This window comes from Pogoniulus pusillus, chromosome 40, assembly GCF_015220805.1.
Source record: "Pogoniulus pusillus isolate bPogPus1 chromosome 40, bPogPus1.pri, whole genome shotgun sequence".
Taxonomy (NCBI): domain Eukaryota; kingdom Metazoa; phylum Chordata; class Aves; order Piciformes; family Lybiidae; genus Pogoniulus; species Pogoniulus pusillus.
Genome location: NC_087303.1, coordinates 3,891,306 through 3,908,565, shown reverse-complemented (window position 1 = coordinate 3,908,565; position 17,260 = coordinate 3,891,306). Strand labels below are relative to the sequence as shown.

Sequence of the window (17,260 nt, the reverse complement as noted above, 5' to 3'; positions counted from 1 at the left end):
AAGCACCCTCTGTGCGTTCCGCAGGTTCTTGCCGAGTACCGGCACCCACGCGCCCGCGCAGGTAGCGCACGGTCGATGGGATGAAGGGGTACTCAGATCAGCAGGTGCCGTTCACCCTCCCGCAGGTGAGTGCCAGGCGGGGTCTTCGGGCCGGAGCCCGCTCCCGGGGGAACCCTGCGCTGATCTGCTCCTTCCGCAGCAGCCTCCGAGCCAGGCGGCTCCGGCTGCCGGAGCTGTGCTGGGCTCCAGGAAGGGAGCCGGGGACCCGGGCTTGCAGCCGGCGCAGAACTCTGAAGGTAAAGGGGAGCTGGGGGGTGAGGGAGGTGGATGGGGATAGCGAAGGCTGCTGGGCAGGGACCAGGTACTCCCAACGCGACTCCCGCCCCCTACCTCCTTGTTCCGCCTTACGTCTGTCGCTGGAGCATCTCGCCGTCCCTCCTCTGAGGAAACCTCTCACTTTTCGTGCAGAGCTCTTCCAGGACTTGAGCCAGTTCCAGGAGACTTGGCTGACGGAAGGTAGGCTCCTTCCTCTTGCTCTCTTTGGCTATGTTCGTCCTTCAGTTGTTTGTCCGCTGATTTTTGAGCCGCTCCTCTGCTTTCTTTACCTAGGTGCAAGCATTTAGGGTTTTGCTCGTGTCTGTGAGCAGCGCTGCTGTGCTGGGTGTTTGCTATGAATGGAGCTTGGCTCTTTGCCACTTTCCTGGTTACAATTTTCGTTACAGGCTACTTGTAGCTGCATCGGGTTTATGCTAATTTGTCACTTATCTAGTGCTATCCTATGCTAAATACTTAACAAAACCTTGCATGCTATTTTTAAGGGAACCTGTGAATCCTGAGCTAATAAACCTGCTACTGTCCCATTTCCAGGGCAAGGGAGAAAGAAACTGGCAGATTAAGGGCTAAATCTACAGGCAGAAGAGTATTCAATAATCCAAAGGGAAACAATCTTTAGCCACTAAAGTGCATCCCAGTAGAAATCTCAGATCGTTCCTGCACAGGCTTATTTCTAACTTACTGTTAACTGTACCACACAAAGTGCCAAATTTAATTCTCTCTCTCTGTCTTTCTTTCCTCTCTCCTGCCCACTCTGTCCTTTCCTCCCTCCCTTCCTCCCTTGGCAGCTCAGGTTCCAGACAGTGATGAGCAATTTGTGCCTGACTTTCATTCAGAAAACTGTAAGTAGCCTGGGGACAATCACACATTTCAGGGAAGGGCAGGATGCACTTCAACCAAACAAACATGTGAATGCAACATACTGGGTTTGTTTCTATGTTGTTGTGACAGTGATAAAAAAGAAGGGGGGGGGGGGAAGGAATAAAGAGGTTAAGTGTCCACATCTGGACAAGACAAAAGTATCTTTGTGTGATGGTGACTACCACAGTCCCTTATGCTGAGTGGTTTCAACAGATGTGTGTTTTAGTTGATCTAAGTGTAAATCAGCATCCCTAAACAGCTGAGAAAATGCATTACTGTGACAATCAATTTGTTCTGTTGCTCCTCTGAAAGCAACAGAAGTTTGGCTGTACCTGGAATTATGGGTGCTGTATCCTGCAGGTGATTTTTTTGGGCCTCTGCTCCCCTCGTGGCCTCTAGTTGATCATCTGGTGCCAGCATGGCCTCTGTGAGATGATGGCCCTGTCTGCTGCCTGCACAGCATGAGGACATGGTATCCCTGAAGAGATGGTCACTAGCCTGCCTGCTCTGCTCTTAGGAGCTGCCTGCTGAACAGACTGCATGCATTTGCAGAGGGTACAGACTGCACCACAGACGTTTGCTCTGAGCTGCCCAAAGCACTTCCCCTTACAGAGCTACTGGATGTGGCACAGGTACAAGTGTACCTATAGGAACCTTCCACACAACCACCTGGCAACTCCTTCTGCTCTTCTAGCATCAGGCCTGCTTCAGCTGCTTCTCACAATGTGCTACAAGAAGCTGATGCTGGGCTAAGGCTGCCTGACTGGAGTGAATACAGATGGTGCTGAATAGCTGTGCTGGAAGCAGCCATGGGAACCAGAATCCGACTTCTGACAGGCACAGCAGGGCTCCCAGAAGCTTCCTTGCCATTCCCTAAGCACAGACTCGTTTGGCAGCCAACAAGAGCAGAGGTGTCCGTTTAAATCTGAGGCAGTCAGCTTTGGTATGCTGATGCCTCTCACTGCCCAGGGCAGCTTTCCTCATGAAAACAAAGCACTTTTGCTGCTCGTTCTCGTCTTCCTCCTTTCCCTGGACTTGCCCCTGCAGCATAACTGGGCTTGCTCTGAGTCACAGATCATGTTTCTTCCTTTTACTGACCTAGAACTGAGGAGAGGGCTGGTCCTGTGTTTCACTGAATGAACGAATGAGTCATTTGTAATGCAATAGCCTGTTCCAGCTATGAGAAGCCAGAAAGAATTGACTGCTTCTAGCACATCCAGCCTCTTGAAATTTCAGTTGAGTTCAGTGTCCTGGACAGAGCAATTACCTGCCCTGCTGAAGACTCGCCTGGTGTGTTGGCATGTTTGGATGGGTTCTCTAGATTTACTCCAGCTGCTAGGGACAAAAGGGAAATGGATGCCCCAGGCATTTCTCTTTCAAAACCTTCCCTGGGGTGTTTGTACAGATGCAGGAGTGTCATGCTCAGGATACTGAACCTATCCCAGGTGTGGGGCAGGCGCAGTGGTTCAGCTGGGGCTGTGCCAAGAGCTGGCTGTGAACAGGCCCCTTGGCTATGCTTGATGGCAGTCCCAGCACTGACTGTGGAAGCTAGTCCTGCCTGAAGGAAGAGGAGCTAGGAGCAGTACAAGGCCCTGGTATCTTACAGATTTATTTATTTATATTGATTCTGTCGACCTGTTTGGATCCCTTTGGGTGCTGATGTAATGTAAAGTGTAAAGACAGACTTCTGGTGTAGGCTGAAACTGAAGGAAGGTAAAAGGATCAGATTTGGAGGGGTTTTTTTTCCCCTTTTTTTGCTGAGAAAAAGAATTTTAGGGAGGGTTGTTCACAACATAAAGTAGCCTTAATGTCCTGTGCTAAGAGAGACAGTAGCAGCCCTTTCTCCAGCCTTTTTAATAGAGCAATCAGTCCTCCTGAAGGGACAATTAGCCCTTTATGTGAAGGAAAAATGGCTTCAGGGTGACTGATGTTACACAGTTCAGCCCTGAAATACACTCAGCAAAAAATATGAGGTCAGGATGCTACTTTCCATCCTTAAAACTGTAATCACAGCTCTGCACAAGCTAGGCTTTGTAAGCAGCATGAACATACAATTCACATTTATTGTCCTACAGGACAAATGATGCTGTCAGGAAGTCCCCAGTGTGTCATCCTGTGAGGGGGTTACAACTGACCTCAGTGCTACACGACCCTGTCTCACAGGACAGGTTCACCTGGCATGCCAGTGGAAGTGCATTTTGCATGGTGCAAATCAAAACTTTGCTTTCCAAGTGTTGAAAAAGAGTAAGTGCATGTTCTCCCTTCTGGCACACCAGAAAAGCTTTCTCCCAGCCCTGAACATCTTAGGAAGTACCCATTCTAAACCCTTTCCAAAGTGCTCTGGATTATCCCAGCTGTTAGATTTGCTCGTTTAAGGCTGATGTGTCACACAGACCTAACTAAACCAAAGACAGCACTCAGGAGCCTCCAGGGAGCAACTGTGCACACTGGGGTGTTGCTTCTCTCAGAGCCAGCCAGACGAGGACAACTGACTAAAACTATTCCTCCATAAACAAGTGTGTCAGCTTGACCTTTCCTTTCTCTCTCACAGTAGCTTTTCACAGTCCTGCAAAGGTTAAAAAGGAGCCACAGAGTCCCTCCTCAGACCCTGCACTGTCCTGCAGCCACAAGCAGCTCTTCCAGTACCACAATGGCCAGTGGGGCCTTTATGGCAGGTAACAGCTTGTGGGGGAATGGGATGGGATGGGACAGGATGGGACAGGAGCAAGGCTGCTGCACTGTGGAGTAAGAAGTATTAGGGCAGCAGCCCCTCTGCCTGATGGCCAAGGGCAGTGCTGCAACACAAATTAACCCCTAGGGTGGTTCCTGGCATCTGATCAGGCTACCATTTACTGCACTGGATCTCAGACCTGCATGGAGCAGATCTGGTCTTGACTCTTTTCCCTTGTCCCTTATGCTGTTCTTCATCTATCCTGATGCTGAGAGCAGTCTTGGTGTGTGTCACATGCCTCTCCAAAAGAGCACTCTGACACTGCTGCTCACAGTCCTAGCTTCTTGCCTGTGCATGTGCACAGTCTCAAGTTGTGCCAGGGGAGGTACAGGTTGGATGTTAGGAGGAAGTTCTTTCCAGAGAGAGTAACTGGCATTGGAATGGGCTGCCCAGGGAGGTGGTGGAGTCACCGTCCCTGGGGGTGTTCAGGAAAAGCCTGGATGGGGCACTTAGTGCTATGGTCTAATTGATTGGCTAGGGCTGGGTGATAAGCTGTGCTGGATGAGCCCAAAGAAAGATGTTTCCAAGGGCAGTTACTCAGCTCATTCCTGGAATGTGGCAGGCTTAAGGCTATGGACCTCTTCAAGCCCTGTGCAGCAGTGGTGAGTGCTGTGTGCTTTGTATGGGTGAAATCCTGTGGTTGCTGGAAGCAGAGCACTGTGACTGTATCAGGGTTTCTGGACTGGGAGACTCGAGTCCAACTCATCTGGGTTGATTGTAGGCACTTGGACAGTCAAACAGATATTGGAGCATTACAACTCTCTGAGAAGGACTCGTGGCAGCATATGGAGAGAATATGCCCCAGGGAGACATGCTGCCCTCCCTGCAGCCCCCTAGGCCCAGCATAAAGTCCTTCCTTTCTGACTGTTGGCTCCCCCTATGCATGATAACCCTCGAGGCCGAGACCTGGAGAAGGTGTCTGTACTGAAGAATCCATACTTCATAGAATCAACTCTGTCCCAATCCTGCAGTGCTGCTTGGGGTTGTTGTGGCCAAAATGTAGAAGCCTGCACTTGGCCTTGTTAAATCTCATCCCATTGACCTCTGCCCTCCCATCCAGCCTGTCAAGGTCCCTCTGCAGGACTCTCCTACCCTCCAACAGATCCATACCTGCTCTTAGCTTGGTGTCATCTGCAAACTTATTGATGCTGGACTCAACCCCCTGGTCCAGATCATCAATAAAGATATTGAACAGGACCAGGACCAGCACCAATCTCTGGAGGACACTGCTCACGACAGGTGCCAACTGGATGTGGCACCATTCACCACTGCTCTCTGGGCCCCACCTATGTATGCAGCTTCTACAGCTCTAGTAACAGGCTGATGACAAAGAAGTTTCTGTCTCTCAACCTAGTCCTGTGTGAGAGGCCAAGGTCAGAGAGCCAAGAAAGCAGCCACCCTGTGTCCTCTTCCCTCTTCTAGCTCTTTGTACCAGCCACCCGTGGAGATGGGCCACTCCTTCCTCTCCTCCCAGAGCATGCCCCAGGAAGACCCCACTACCTACCAGCACCAGATGTCCAAGCCCTGCCTGCAGTACCTTCCTCAGAGCTTCAAACAGGAGTACCATGACCCACAGTATGAGCAAGCAAGACATCATCAATACACAGGAGCTGCAGTGATCAAGCAGGAGCAGGTGGACTACATGTATGATTCAGGTGGGCAGAACTAGGCTTTGGTGGGGGTGAGAAATGTCCTGGGTAAACATCCATCACTGGGGGCCTTTGGGCTTTGAAGTGGTACCACTTCATCCTCAAGGGCATGTATGGTTTGGGAAACTGGCTATGCAGCAGGAAAGGCAAAGAGTTCTGTCTGTTAACTGCACCCAAGGGAAGACTGAGACATTCACTGTCCACAGCATGTTCTCATTGGGCTTTCTGCTAGACAACAGAGAGCTAACACGATACAGGAACTAGACAGTGATGCTAAAGCAAACCAGACTAGGCTGAAGGCATGCTTCTGTTTCTTTTCCAAAGGGTAGATGTAGTCATGAGGGAGAATCAAAGTTCACAAATAGCCCACTTAGACCATCAGAAATGGAGAAAAAAGTTGTTTCCAGTATCACAGGGAGATTTTGTCTCCAAGAGAATGAGTGAACTGGTGGGTTGCAGAAAGGGAAAGAAGTGAGCTCATCTTTGAAGAAATCATGCTGGAAATGTTCTGCAAATGGCAGCAGAAAGGAAGGAATCAATTAGCTCAGAGACAGAGAAACCATCTCAGATCCCTGCAGCAGAAGGGGACCTTCAAGCACTGGCAGAGGGAAGCTGCTCTGGGTGCAGGAGCTGCCCTGCACAACCCTGAGCTGCCCCTGTGCCCTTTCCCTGAAATGTTTAATTCACAAAATGGAGACAAGGGTGCAGCTCTCCCAGCTCAGCTGCTGGGGGTCAGCTCTTGCTGCTGGGGCCTCTCACTAGCAGCTGACACCAGAAACTCACTGCACCAGGTCACGGAGAGCGCTGGTGCCCTATTTTGGAGCTTACTGTGCAAGATAAACCAGCTTTGCTCTGACAAACAGTTATGAAAGTCTAATGTCAAAATGGTCCAAGAGACGTGGGTGGCTAGAAACAACTTGGCCAATCCCAAGGACAAGCATGAGCAGAGAAGTGGGGTCTGGGCTGACTTGGCCAAGGTCAGGTGTGCTGCTCAGCATCTCTTGTGTCAACCCTCACCTGCTACTTCCCATGGAAATGGGCACACAGCAGAGAGGATCACAGAAGAAAACTTTAGAGCTCTCCAGATACCAGAGAGTCCTCTCATTTTTCCCTGAGGGATAAATCTTCTCAGCAGACCTGTCCAAAGACTTGCTGCTCTGACACCACAGCACTCTCCTAGAAGGAATGCTCCTTCTCACTTCCAGATTATTTTAATGGACATTTTTAATTGTTTGCAGAAACAAATGAAGAAAAAGCTCCTGTGAGGGTATAGAATCCACTGCTGCTGACTCTGCTGATATTAGTTTCACTGGGTCCTTATGTCCAGACAGGGGAGGAAAATGTGCAAGCCCAAAAGAATGCTTTGTGTGAGGAGTTTGACTGTACCAACACACAGGCTGTCAGCTCAGAGAACCCTTCTGCCCTTAGCATCAGCAGAATGGCTGCTGACAGCAAGGGTTGAACATGGCAGTGTAAGGAAACACGAGGGGAATATTTCCCAAGCTCCCAGTTACAGCTTCCATTTCAGCTGTGGGAGGAAAATAGGTCTGACTCAGAAAGCATGAGATACAGAAGATGGAAACTGCAGTTCCCAGGCTGCACAGAGATAATGAAAGATCTGAAAGATCTTCCTCTTGTTTCTAAACTCAGCCTATTTTCTCCCTTATGTTTTTCAACTGCTCATGAGTGTGCCCTAGCACGTGGGAAAGCCAGGGAGAGGCCAGGCACCTGCTGTGACATTTGTGAGATCCTGTCTGTAGCAGACGTTCAGCTGCTGCTGCTCCTCTCCATTCATGCCATTACAGCACCCCTGGAAAGCCACAGTGCCTCCTGCCCTGTGCAAACAGGAGCACAGCAGCTGGCTAGCTTAACCTGAGGGAGAGCTGTCACACAAACACAGCCTGGTGTCCAAGATTTTGCACTGAGTGCTGTACAGATGACTGTGTTGCCATCCTGAGGGGTGCCATGTGATGGGACCACAAATGTTTGAGTTGAATTCATGACTGGAAACACAAAGTCATGGTGGGAGACATGAGAAGTTCTCAGCCTGCCTCTAAGCCTTTAGGGGCCCTAAGTGGACACTGGTTAGACAGCTGCATTTACCTATTCGTCTCTGGAGGGCAAGACCCTTCTAACTCCTGCAACTTCTGGTTCATTGAGTTTGTTGATTGTTCTGTAGATCTTCCAAGATGCCCTTCCACGTACCTAAATGCTGAGAGTTATCCAAGCCACTCCAGTGCAGAAGACACATTAGGTAAGAACCTCAGTGACTCTTCCCTGCACTGCCCTCTAGCACTGTCCTGTCTGTGTTTATGACCACCCACGGTGCTCCCTTCCAGGCTGCAGCTATGAGAAGCAGCTGAGGTCCTTTACTGATGATGTCTGTGTTGTTCCAGAAAAATGTGAAGGTGAGAGGATGAACAACTGACAGCTTGGGTGTAAGATGGAGGTACCCAGCACCTTTGGTAGCCACTTGAGCACTGTCTGTGTAGTTTGTTGCACTGTCTTCTTGTGGGTGTCTTGGCTGTGATTCATGTCCAGCTTTTTGGTATCCTGTTTCTTAAGGTCTTTCAGCAGCAAACAGGCCTTCTAGCATAAAAGGCATAACTGTGAGGTTCATCACAGCTCCTCCTGGAAGAGCTGCTGGTGAATTGGCTGCTCTGTTTTATGTGAAATGGAACATTCCAGGCTGGGCAGTGAGTGGCTGAAGAGCAGCCCAGAGGAGGGACTTGGGGGTGCCGGTAGACAAGAAGCTCAACAGGAGCCAGCAGTGTGCACTTGCAGCTCAGAAAGCCAAGCAGAGCCTGGGCTGCAGCAGCAGCGGTGTGGCCAGCAGGGCCAGGGAGGGGATTCTCCCCCTCTGCTTTGCTGAGACCCCACCTGGAGTACTGCATCCAGTTCTGGAGCCCCTGAGACAAGAGGGATGTGGAGATGCTGGAGAGTGTCCAGAGCAGGGCCAGGAGGATGCTCAGAGGCTGCAGCAGCTCTGCTGTGAGCACAGACTGAAAGAGTTGGGGCTGTGCAGGCTGCAGAAGAGGAGGCTCCAAGGTGACCTTCTGGTGGCCTTTCAGCATCTGAAGTGGGCTACAAAAAAACTGGGGAGGGACTTTTTAGGCTCTCAGGGAGTGACAGGACTGGGGGGAATGGAGCAAAGCTGGAGGTGGGTAGGCTCAGACTGGACATAAGGAGGAAGTTCTTCCCCATGAGAGTGGTGAGAGGCTGGCAGGGGTTGCCCAGGGAGGTGCTTGAAGCCCCATGGCTGGAGGTGTTTAAGGCCAGGCTGGATCAGGCTCTGACCAACCTGCTCCAGGGTAGGGTGTGGGTACCCATGGCAGGGGGGGTTGGAACTCGCTGATCCTTCTGGTGCCTTCCAACCCTGACTGATTCTATGAAATGTGCTCTTCTTTTGCACCTGTTTTTGCACTGTTGCCCTTAGGAACACTTCATTTGTTCTCTTCAGCAGGAGACATCAAGCAGGAAGCTGGAGGGTACCGGGAAGGGCCTCCATACCACAGACGAGGTTCTCTCCAGCTCTGGCAATTTCTTGTGGCCTTACTGGATGATCCAACCAATTCCCACTTCATTGCCTGGACTGGTAGAGGGATGGAGTTCAAGCTCATTGAACCAGAAGAGGTGAAACCATTTAGCTTCTCTGCAGGCTCAGAAGGAGCAGTCACTGTTTCTGAGGCCACAAAGTCCCAAGTGGATTTTCCTCTGTCCTGTGAAGGTTCCTGCCTGCCGGTGGTACTTGCTAGACCTTGCAGCAAGTCAAAGTTTTCTATTAGAAGAGGTCAAAACACTTAGGGGACGCAAATATCAGGCTTAAGGAAGAGTAATGTAATGTAAATGTGGAGTCCCAACAGCGCACACTACTCACTGCCTCCCTTTATCCTCTTCTCGGCTTCACACTCGAGCTTGCAGTGAGCTTGCAGTGACCTCTGCTGTCTTGCTTGAGGTTGGCACTGAGGTCTGGAGTTCTGAGCCCTGCTGATTGTAGAAGCTTTCATAAACACCTAAAAGAAAATATGCCTTAGACTAAATCCATTTTTACATCAAACTGACATAACTAAGATGTAATTCCTGGTGCTGCCACACAGTGACGCTTGACAATATCTAGGACACGTCTGTAAGTTCTGTTCTTGCTCCCTTTAGAGCTCCCTTTAGCCCTGTTCTGGCTGCACATCCAACCTTTATGGGCAGTTGTGGCACAAAGGAGTTGTTTTGGTGGGCTGGCTTCTGTTTACGACAGACTGCTGAGCCAGCAGATCAAAGGCATGTAATAGGAAGAGTCTTCCAGGGGAGATTCCCTTGTAGGTGGACTCCTGGCAGATGTGTGGTCCTGGAATATAAAGCGTAGCAAAGGCTGAAACAATCCTTTAGCATCGTCAAGCTCTGAGTACTGGCATGGGAGGAGAAGCAACAGCAGAGGAGCTCTGCAGGGGCAAGGAGGAGGCTGTCTGTGGCAGAGGGTGCTGCAGCTTGGGTTCTGCGCTTTGCGGAACAGCTGCACTACTGCTTGTGTCTGTTCCTTCAGCGTTGTGTTTGTGTAGGTGGTGGTACCACTCCTCAGAGCATGGGCTGGAGAACATTGCTTTGCCCTTGGCACAGGTTCACAGGCGTTTGTGCTTTGATGCTTCATCCCACAGGTGGCCAGGCTGTGGGGCATCCAGAAGAACCGTCCAGCCATGAACTACGACAAGCTGAGCCGCTCCCTTCGCTACTACTATGAGAAAGGCATCATGCAGAAGGTCAGACTGAAAAGCAGGTGGAATGTGTATGCTTCTCTTGAGACAGAAGTCTTGCAGGTACAGAATGGACTTAGCCAGGCATCCCGAGCTTGCTTTCCTCATCCCTGCTCTTTGCAGCAGCAATAGGAGGGGTGTAAAGGAGCTGGTTCTAAACCAAAAGGAATCAGGATTTCTTTCTTTTTATGCTTCTGGCTGCAGGCAGGAGAGTGGGAATTTATGCAACTGCAAGGACATAGTCTAGACTTGCTGTTGGTGAGAGAAAGGCTACTTGGGAGCCAGCCCTATGTGGCAGGGACAGTCTGTTCCAAGGCCAGGGCTCTGGAGAAGTGAATTGTGACTATGTCACAGTACAGATTGGTCTGGGACTGCTGGTGTCGTTGCTCCCTAGTCAGTCAGCTGGCAGCATCCCATTTCCCAGGGAGGGGTTCCAGGGCAAAGCAGAGCAGCAAAGCAAGAGGAGGACAGCACAAGAAGTTTGCAACTCAGACGTGTCTGAGGGCTAGAGCAGCAGATGCTCTTGCGGGCTGGAGCAGTGCCTGGCTGCAGCAGTCCTCCCCTGTTCCCCGCAGGTGGCCGGGGAGCGCTACGTGTACAAGTTCGTGTGCGAGCCCCAGGCCCTGTTCTCCCTGGCCTGCCCCGAGCAGCGGCCGGCGCCGAGGGCAGAGCCCGACCCCCAGGTCAGCGAGGAGGACACGGTGCCTCTTTCCCACCTGGACGAGAGTGCCACTTACCAGCTGGACCCTGGGAGCCTTCCTCCACAGCTTTACAGCAAAGGCTACAGGTACTAGCAGCGCTGGGAGCAGACTGTGCCTGGACCCTGCCCGCTCTGCTCAGGGTAAGCATTGCTCCAGGCCAGCCTAGGACAGCACAGAACTACAGCTGCCTGCTCTGGGCAGAAGGGCTCAGGTCCACATCTGGATAAGCACCTGAGAGTTGACAAGGCTTGCACGTGCTTGTGATAAGACCTTCATTTGTCAGGGCAGGCTTTGTTCTCAGTGATGAAGACATCTGAGCAGCACTGCTGCAGCTCCAGCAGCACATCAGGCAATGCTTCCTCCAGCCTGCCACAGTCCCTCTTTAGGGCCAGGGCTTTTGTCCGGGTATGAGGATGCTACAATGCTGCCGCTGAATCCATTCCTCCAGCACAAGTACTGAACCTCTGTGCAGCCTGCTTTCAGCAAGGAATGGCTCTGACCCACATGGACTCCACCCCTGCAAGCCCAGGTGTGCCTTCTTCCCAGCATGGCTGGAACAGTGGTCATGGATCATCCACTGTCCCTGGGAACAGGGAATACTTGTATGTGCATGCTCCTGTGTAACACTTTGTGCCAGAGACATTTAGGCACTCTGAGCAGCATAGGTGGAGGGACTGGCCAGGATTAGAGCAGTCCTGGAGTACATGGCATGAAACACAATTTAGGAGAGCTGCCTGACTGCATTGGTCTGGGACACAGATCAAAGCAAATGTCCTCTGCAATCCTTCTTCCCAAAGGAGGGAGCAAGTCCTGAGCCTCCAGTTTATAGCAGTATGGCTCAGCACCTGCAAGATCTTTAAAGACCTGTCAGCCCACCCTGGGCTTCACCAGAAAATGATCTGAGGCAAGAAAAGAACCTGGTGGAGGTGTGCTAAGGAAATGCTTTACAAAATTACCTAAACTACATGTAGTTCTTAATACCTGAATTTAGCCTTAACCTGATACCTGCATGTCTGAGGGAAAGGCAGCTCTCTGCAGTCATCTCCCCAGTCCAACTCAACTAGACTTTGACTGGTTTCCTACCTTAGTTAATACTTGTAATTAACAGCTCAAACCAATGTGGCAGAATGGAGAGGAAATTCTCTACCTACTGATGAAAAGTCTGATTCCCCCTGATGACTCCTTCCTGCATGGCTAATGCAACCCCTTCCAGCCTTGACCCTAGGTATGAAGACCAAGAAAGGCAGCTCTCCCTGCCTGGGGAGAGGCCAGATATTGAGAGCAGCTTGTTCTGCTGCTGCCTTTGCATGCCTTGGGTGGTCCAGAGACTTGGTGTTCTGGAAGCTCCTCCTGCTTTGCCCTGCTCCCATGCAGCCAGCACACTTCCTCTGGTGTCCCAGAAGTGAGGGTGGAGGGGAACTCTCCCCTCAGTATAAGCTGCCTTTACTATTTATGAGTGTAACAATGCTATAATTAATAAATTGGTCTATGTCTTTGGACAGTACATCTTCCTTCAGCCCCTGGCTAATCCTCTGCTGTCTGGGCTTGCCATGCCCACCTCCTTGGCACCAGCTTGTAGCTTGAGGTAGCTGACCCAGAGTGCAAGCATGTATGTTTACTTCTGCTTCTGGGTGGAGTTCACAGTATCACAGTATCACCAAGGTTGGAAGAGACCTCACAGATCATCAAGTCCAACCCTTTACCACAGAGCTCAAGGCCAGACCATGGCACCAAGTGCCACGTCCAATCCTGCCTTGAACAGCTCCAGGGACGGCGACTCCACCACCTCCCCGGGCAGCCCATTCCAGTGTCCAATGACTCTCTCAGTGAAGAACTTTCTCCTCACCTCCAGCCTAAATTTCCCCTGGCGTAGCTTGAGGCTGTGTCCTCTTGTTCTGGTGCTGGCCACCTGAGAGAAGAGAGCAACCTCCTCCTGGCCACAACCTCCCCTCAAGAACACTCCTCTGACACCTCATGTCTAGTCATCCCACCAGGCCTGAAAGGTCACCATGAAGCACTGGGGCAGCCAGAGAGAGAGCCTGCTGCAGAGAACAGTGCCCACACTGCCAGCACATCAGCCACTGAGACAAGTCTAGGGTTTGCATCAGGTTGTCCCTGAGCTTCATCTCTCAAGCAGTGCCACTCGTAGGCTGCTTGCCACGAAAGAGAGCATGCAAGCACCTGCTGAGCTGGTACCGTGCTGAAGGCAATGCAAGGCACACCAGCAATAAGAGCAGCACCCTGGCCCAGGCAGCAGAGCTGAGCCCTGCCATGACACAGCCACCTGTATGGACCTCAAACCACAGAGGAAGGCCAGGAGTTAGGCTGAAGTGGAAGAGCCCCTTCACACTGCACTTCACTCAGGGGAGTCAGGCACCTCCCAAGGGAAGTATTCATGCCCTCTGGGGGTAGAGCAGAAGCTGCTGCTCCACTGTTCCAAACTAGCAGCTTGCTGTTAGTTGAGGTCTCTGTCTGCAGCATTTCCAAGGATTCTGCATGTGTCCAGTATTCCTTGGGCTGCCCTCTTCCCAGCCAACCTTCCAGAAAGGGAATTCAGGGAACTAGCTCACATTTGGGTGAAATTCTAGCTCTACATTTACTCGGGTGTGTCAAGTCCATGAAACAGATCAATAGCTGCAGAGCAGTTCTGGGCATCCACAAGATCAGATTCTCGTAACTGCAGAGCACAACCTCCAGAGGGCAGGGATCAGAGAGCCAATAAAGTGCTGTTTCCAGTTCAGCAAGACAGACACTTCCACAGTGACAGACCTGAACAACAGAAACTAACATCTGACTGTCCTGCAGCTCATTTCTACCTCCCTGCCTTTTTTTCTAGTAAAAATAAATAGGCATTGAACTCAAAAAGGAGACTTCTCCTCCACTCAACAGAACAGCACTGCTTCCAGTGTAGCCTGCAGAGCAGAGCTGTCTGGACAGAGCCACATGTCTACCAGCTATGCTTTGGATCCACATAAAGAGCATATTCAGACCAGTGCAGATCCACTTCACCTCCAGCATAGGGACAGACCAACCAGAGGATTTATGCAAGTTACACACCACATACAGGTGACATTTGCTAGAGTCAGACTCACTCACTGTATTCCCAGCCAGTTTGAAAGAACAAGACATCCACAAATGAGAAATTCACAGGATATTAGGGGTTGGAAGAGACCCAAGGAGATCATCCAGTCCAATCCCCCACTAGAGCAGGACCACACAATCTAGCACAGATCACAGGTACAGATCCAGATAGGCCTTGACAGTCTCCAGGGAATAAGACTCCACAACCATCTTCTGTCTGGCAGAACTAATGAGATTTCTGGTGTTAGAATGAAAAGCAGGATTCTTTTTTTCCTTCTTTAAAATTAGCTCTGTTCATGTGCTGTTTGCAGCACAGAGGGACCAGCTAGTGGGCTTTCACTTAGTACAGCACAGAGGTTTCTGCTAAAATTAGTTTCTGAGCCCAGTAAGTAAAACTGAAGAGGTCTGAGGGTATCTTGTTAGGGTCACAGGATGGTAGGGGTTGGAAGGGACTTGAGGAGATCATTGAGTCCAACCCCTTTGCCAGAGCAGGACCACACAATCTAGCACAGATCATAGAGGAACAGATCCAGGCCTTGAAGGGCTCCAGAGAAGGAGACTCCACAACCTCTCTGGGCAGCCTGTGCCAGTGCTCTGGGACCCTTATAGTAAAGAAGCTCCCCCTTGTGTTGAGCTGGGACCTCGGGTGCTGCAGCTTACACCCATTGCTCCTTGTCCTATCGCAGAGAGCAGTGAGCAGAGCCTGTCATGTCCATCCCCCCCAAACTCAGCCCTCAGATGTTTATAAACATTGATTAAATCCCCTCTCAGTCTTCTCTTCTCCAGACTAAACAGCCTCTCCTCACAAGCCATGCCCTCCAGTCCCCTAATCATCCTTGTAGCTCTTCACTGGAACCTCTCCAGCAGACCTCTTGTCCCTCTTAAACCGGGGAGCCCAAAAGTCCCATGACACTGCTAATGGTTCAGTGCCACAGCTTTCTGTAGCAGCCACAGAAATGTCATGAAACCTCCTTTTCAGTTCTGGGTTGCTTTTGTTCTGTGGTTTTGGTTGTTGGGTTTTTTTGTGTGTTGTTGTTTTTGTTTGTTTTCTTACACAAGAAAAACCACCTGGAAAAAAGAAAACTCACAGGACCAGTAGAACACATGAGGTTTCTGAACACAACATCCAGCAACAGAACAAGGGGACACAGTCTCAAGTTGTGCCAGGGCAGGTCCAGGCTGGATGTTAGGAGGAAGTTCTTGACAGAGAGAGTGATTGGCATTGGAATGGGCTGCCCAGGGAGGTGGTGGAGTCGCTGTCCCAGGAGATGTTCAAGACAAGCCTGGATGGGGCACTTAGTGCCATGGTCTGGTTGACTGGGCAGGGCTGGGTGCTAGGTTGGACTGGCTGAGCTTGGAGGTCAGGAATTATTGTGGCCAAGTCAGGAATATATATACAAATAGAATTACTTTCCCAAAACCCACCCCCAAAACTATATACAGAAATTAATTTAGTTTTAATGAGCAGATTCACTTAGATGGAGAAGATCTCGCAAGGATACCATAGATAAATTTGACTATTTTGGAAGTCAGGAGCTGGAAAAGGCCAATCTAACAACCACAGCATTCCCCACTCTCAATCAGGCTGAGCCAAAAGGTCACTCACAGGTGAGGCAGGCTGGCTGCGAGAAAGGGCGCTCCGCTCCGGAGCCTTGGCCGCTGCTCTCTCAAAGACATCTGAGGCTCCTTAAGGCCAATCAAGCGGCACAAAGAGGGTGCTTACGGTGGGGAGCGTCCAGAGCAGGGAAGGGTCCTGTCCCTCAGGAGCTTGTCCTTCGGAGCGCCAGGGAGCTCCTTCTGCAGGAACTATCCCGGCGCGGGAGAGCTCTAAGGCGGGAACCCCAAGGCGGGCAGCACCCCGGTACTGATACTCTTCCTAGACAAAAGGTCGAGGTAGCACTGCCTGGGCGCGAAGAGCACAGCCCAGCACAGCCCAGCACAGCCCGACCCCAGCGCGGGCACTGCACGGGCACCCCTCGTGCTGGATGGACCCTTTGCCCCCCCGCGGGCACAGCGCGGGCACCCCTCGTGCCTGGACCCTTTGTCCCCCCGCGGGCACAGCACGGGCACCCCTCGTGCCTGAAGGACCCTTTGCCCCCCCCCCCCGTGGGCACTGCACGGGCACCCCTCGTGCCTGAAGGACCCTTTGCCCCCCCCCCCGTGGGCACTGCACGGGCACCCCTCGTGCCTGAAGGACCCTTTGCCCCCCCCCCCGTGGGCACTGCACGGGCACCCCTCGTGCCTGAAGGGCCCTTTGCCCCCCCGTGGGCACTGCAGGGGCACCCCTCGTGCTGGATGGGCCCTTTGTCCCCCTCCCGCGTGCACTGCACGGGCACTCCTCGTGCCTGGACCCTTTGCCCCCCTCCCGCGGGCACTGCACCGCTCCCTGCTTCACACCTGCAGGGCAGGGGCGGTGGGGGAGGAACAGGTTTCTCGAGCCTTTTCCTCTCCCATCCAAAGCACAGAGGGAGAGGAATTTTGGGCTACAGCACACTCCAGGACAGTCTCTTCCAACCACGAGGATTCTATGGCTCCAGGTTGTGGAGTCTCCTTCCCTGGAGACTTTCAAGGCCTGTCTGGGTGTGTTCCTCTGTGATCTGTGTTAGGTTGTATTGTCCTGCTCTGGCAGGGGGGGTTGACTCGATGACCAACTTGGGTCCCTTCTTATGAGTCTACGAGGAGTCTGCCAGGTTGGTCTCTTCTCCCAGGCAACTAGGGCCAGAACAAGAGGACACAGCCTCAAGCTGTGCCAGGGCAGGTTTAGGCTGGATGTTAAGAAGTTCTTCACAGCAAGAGAGATTGGCATTGGAACAGGCTGCCCAGGGAGGTGGAGTCCCCATCCCTGGAGGTGTTTAAAAAGAGACTGGATGTAGCACTTAGTGCCACGGTTTAGTTGGGTGATAGGTTGGACTCAGTGGTCACGAAGGTCTCTTCTAGCCTGGTTAATTCAGTGACAGCAGTAACAGGTTGATGAAACTTGCTTTAAAACAGAGAGTGTAAATGTTTTGAGTTTGTAAGCCAGCACTCTTGTTTCACAGGCTAGTTTTGGATGTGGGGGATTCCCAAAGCAAGCAGCTGAGGTCAACATAGGAGAGTTTCTCCAAATTAAAGGATATTATTGAAAAATTACACTAAGGAAAAAAAAGAAGCACACACAAAAGA

General features: G+C 51.5%; 1 protein-coding gene across 7 annotated transcripts; it reads left to right on the top strand.

The window, feature by feature from the left end:
- Positions 1-12,521, top strand: ETV4 (ETS variant transcription factor 4). 7 transcript variants are annotated; one of them, XM_064174109.1, is made up of 11 exons: positions 1-125; positions 203-296; positions 469-516; positions 1,122-1,175; positions 3,746-3,869; positions 5,348-5,580; positions 7,754-7,828; positions 7,914-7,982; positions 9,035-9,207; positions 10,221-10,379; positions 10,892-12,521. In XM_064174109.1, exons 1-11 carry the CDS (start codon positions 81-83, stop codon positions 11,108-11,110), a joined length of 1,293 nt encoding a protein of 430 aa, XP_064030179.1. In that variant the 5' UTR covers positions 1-80; the 3' UTR covers positions 11,111-12,521. The 7 variants fall into 7 exon arrangements, with proteins under 7 accessions (XP_064030179.1, XP_064030183.1, XP_064030180.1 ...); XM_064174113.1 differs by having other exon boundaries at positions 200-296; positions 9,038-9,207; positions 10,221-10,322; XM_064174110.1 differs by having other exon boundaries at positions 200-296; positions 9,038-9,207.
- The last annotated feature ends 4,739 nt before the right edge of the window (positions 12,522-17,260 follow it).

Bases quoted from the DNA above. Each gene is read 5' to 3' on its own strand.
- ETV4 (XM_064174108.1), top strand. From the start codon at position 81: ATGAAGGGGTACTCAGATCAGCAGGTGCCGTTCACCCTCCCGCAG. The intron at 1,176-3,745 runs GTAAGTAGCCTG...TCTCTCTCACAG, and splicing joins TGACTTTCATTCAGAAAACT to TAGCTTTTCACAGTCCTGCA. The intron at 10,380-10,891 runs GTACAGAATGGA...TGTTCCCCGCAG, and splicing joins TTGAGACAGAAGTCTTGCAG to GTGGCCGGGGAGCGCTACGT.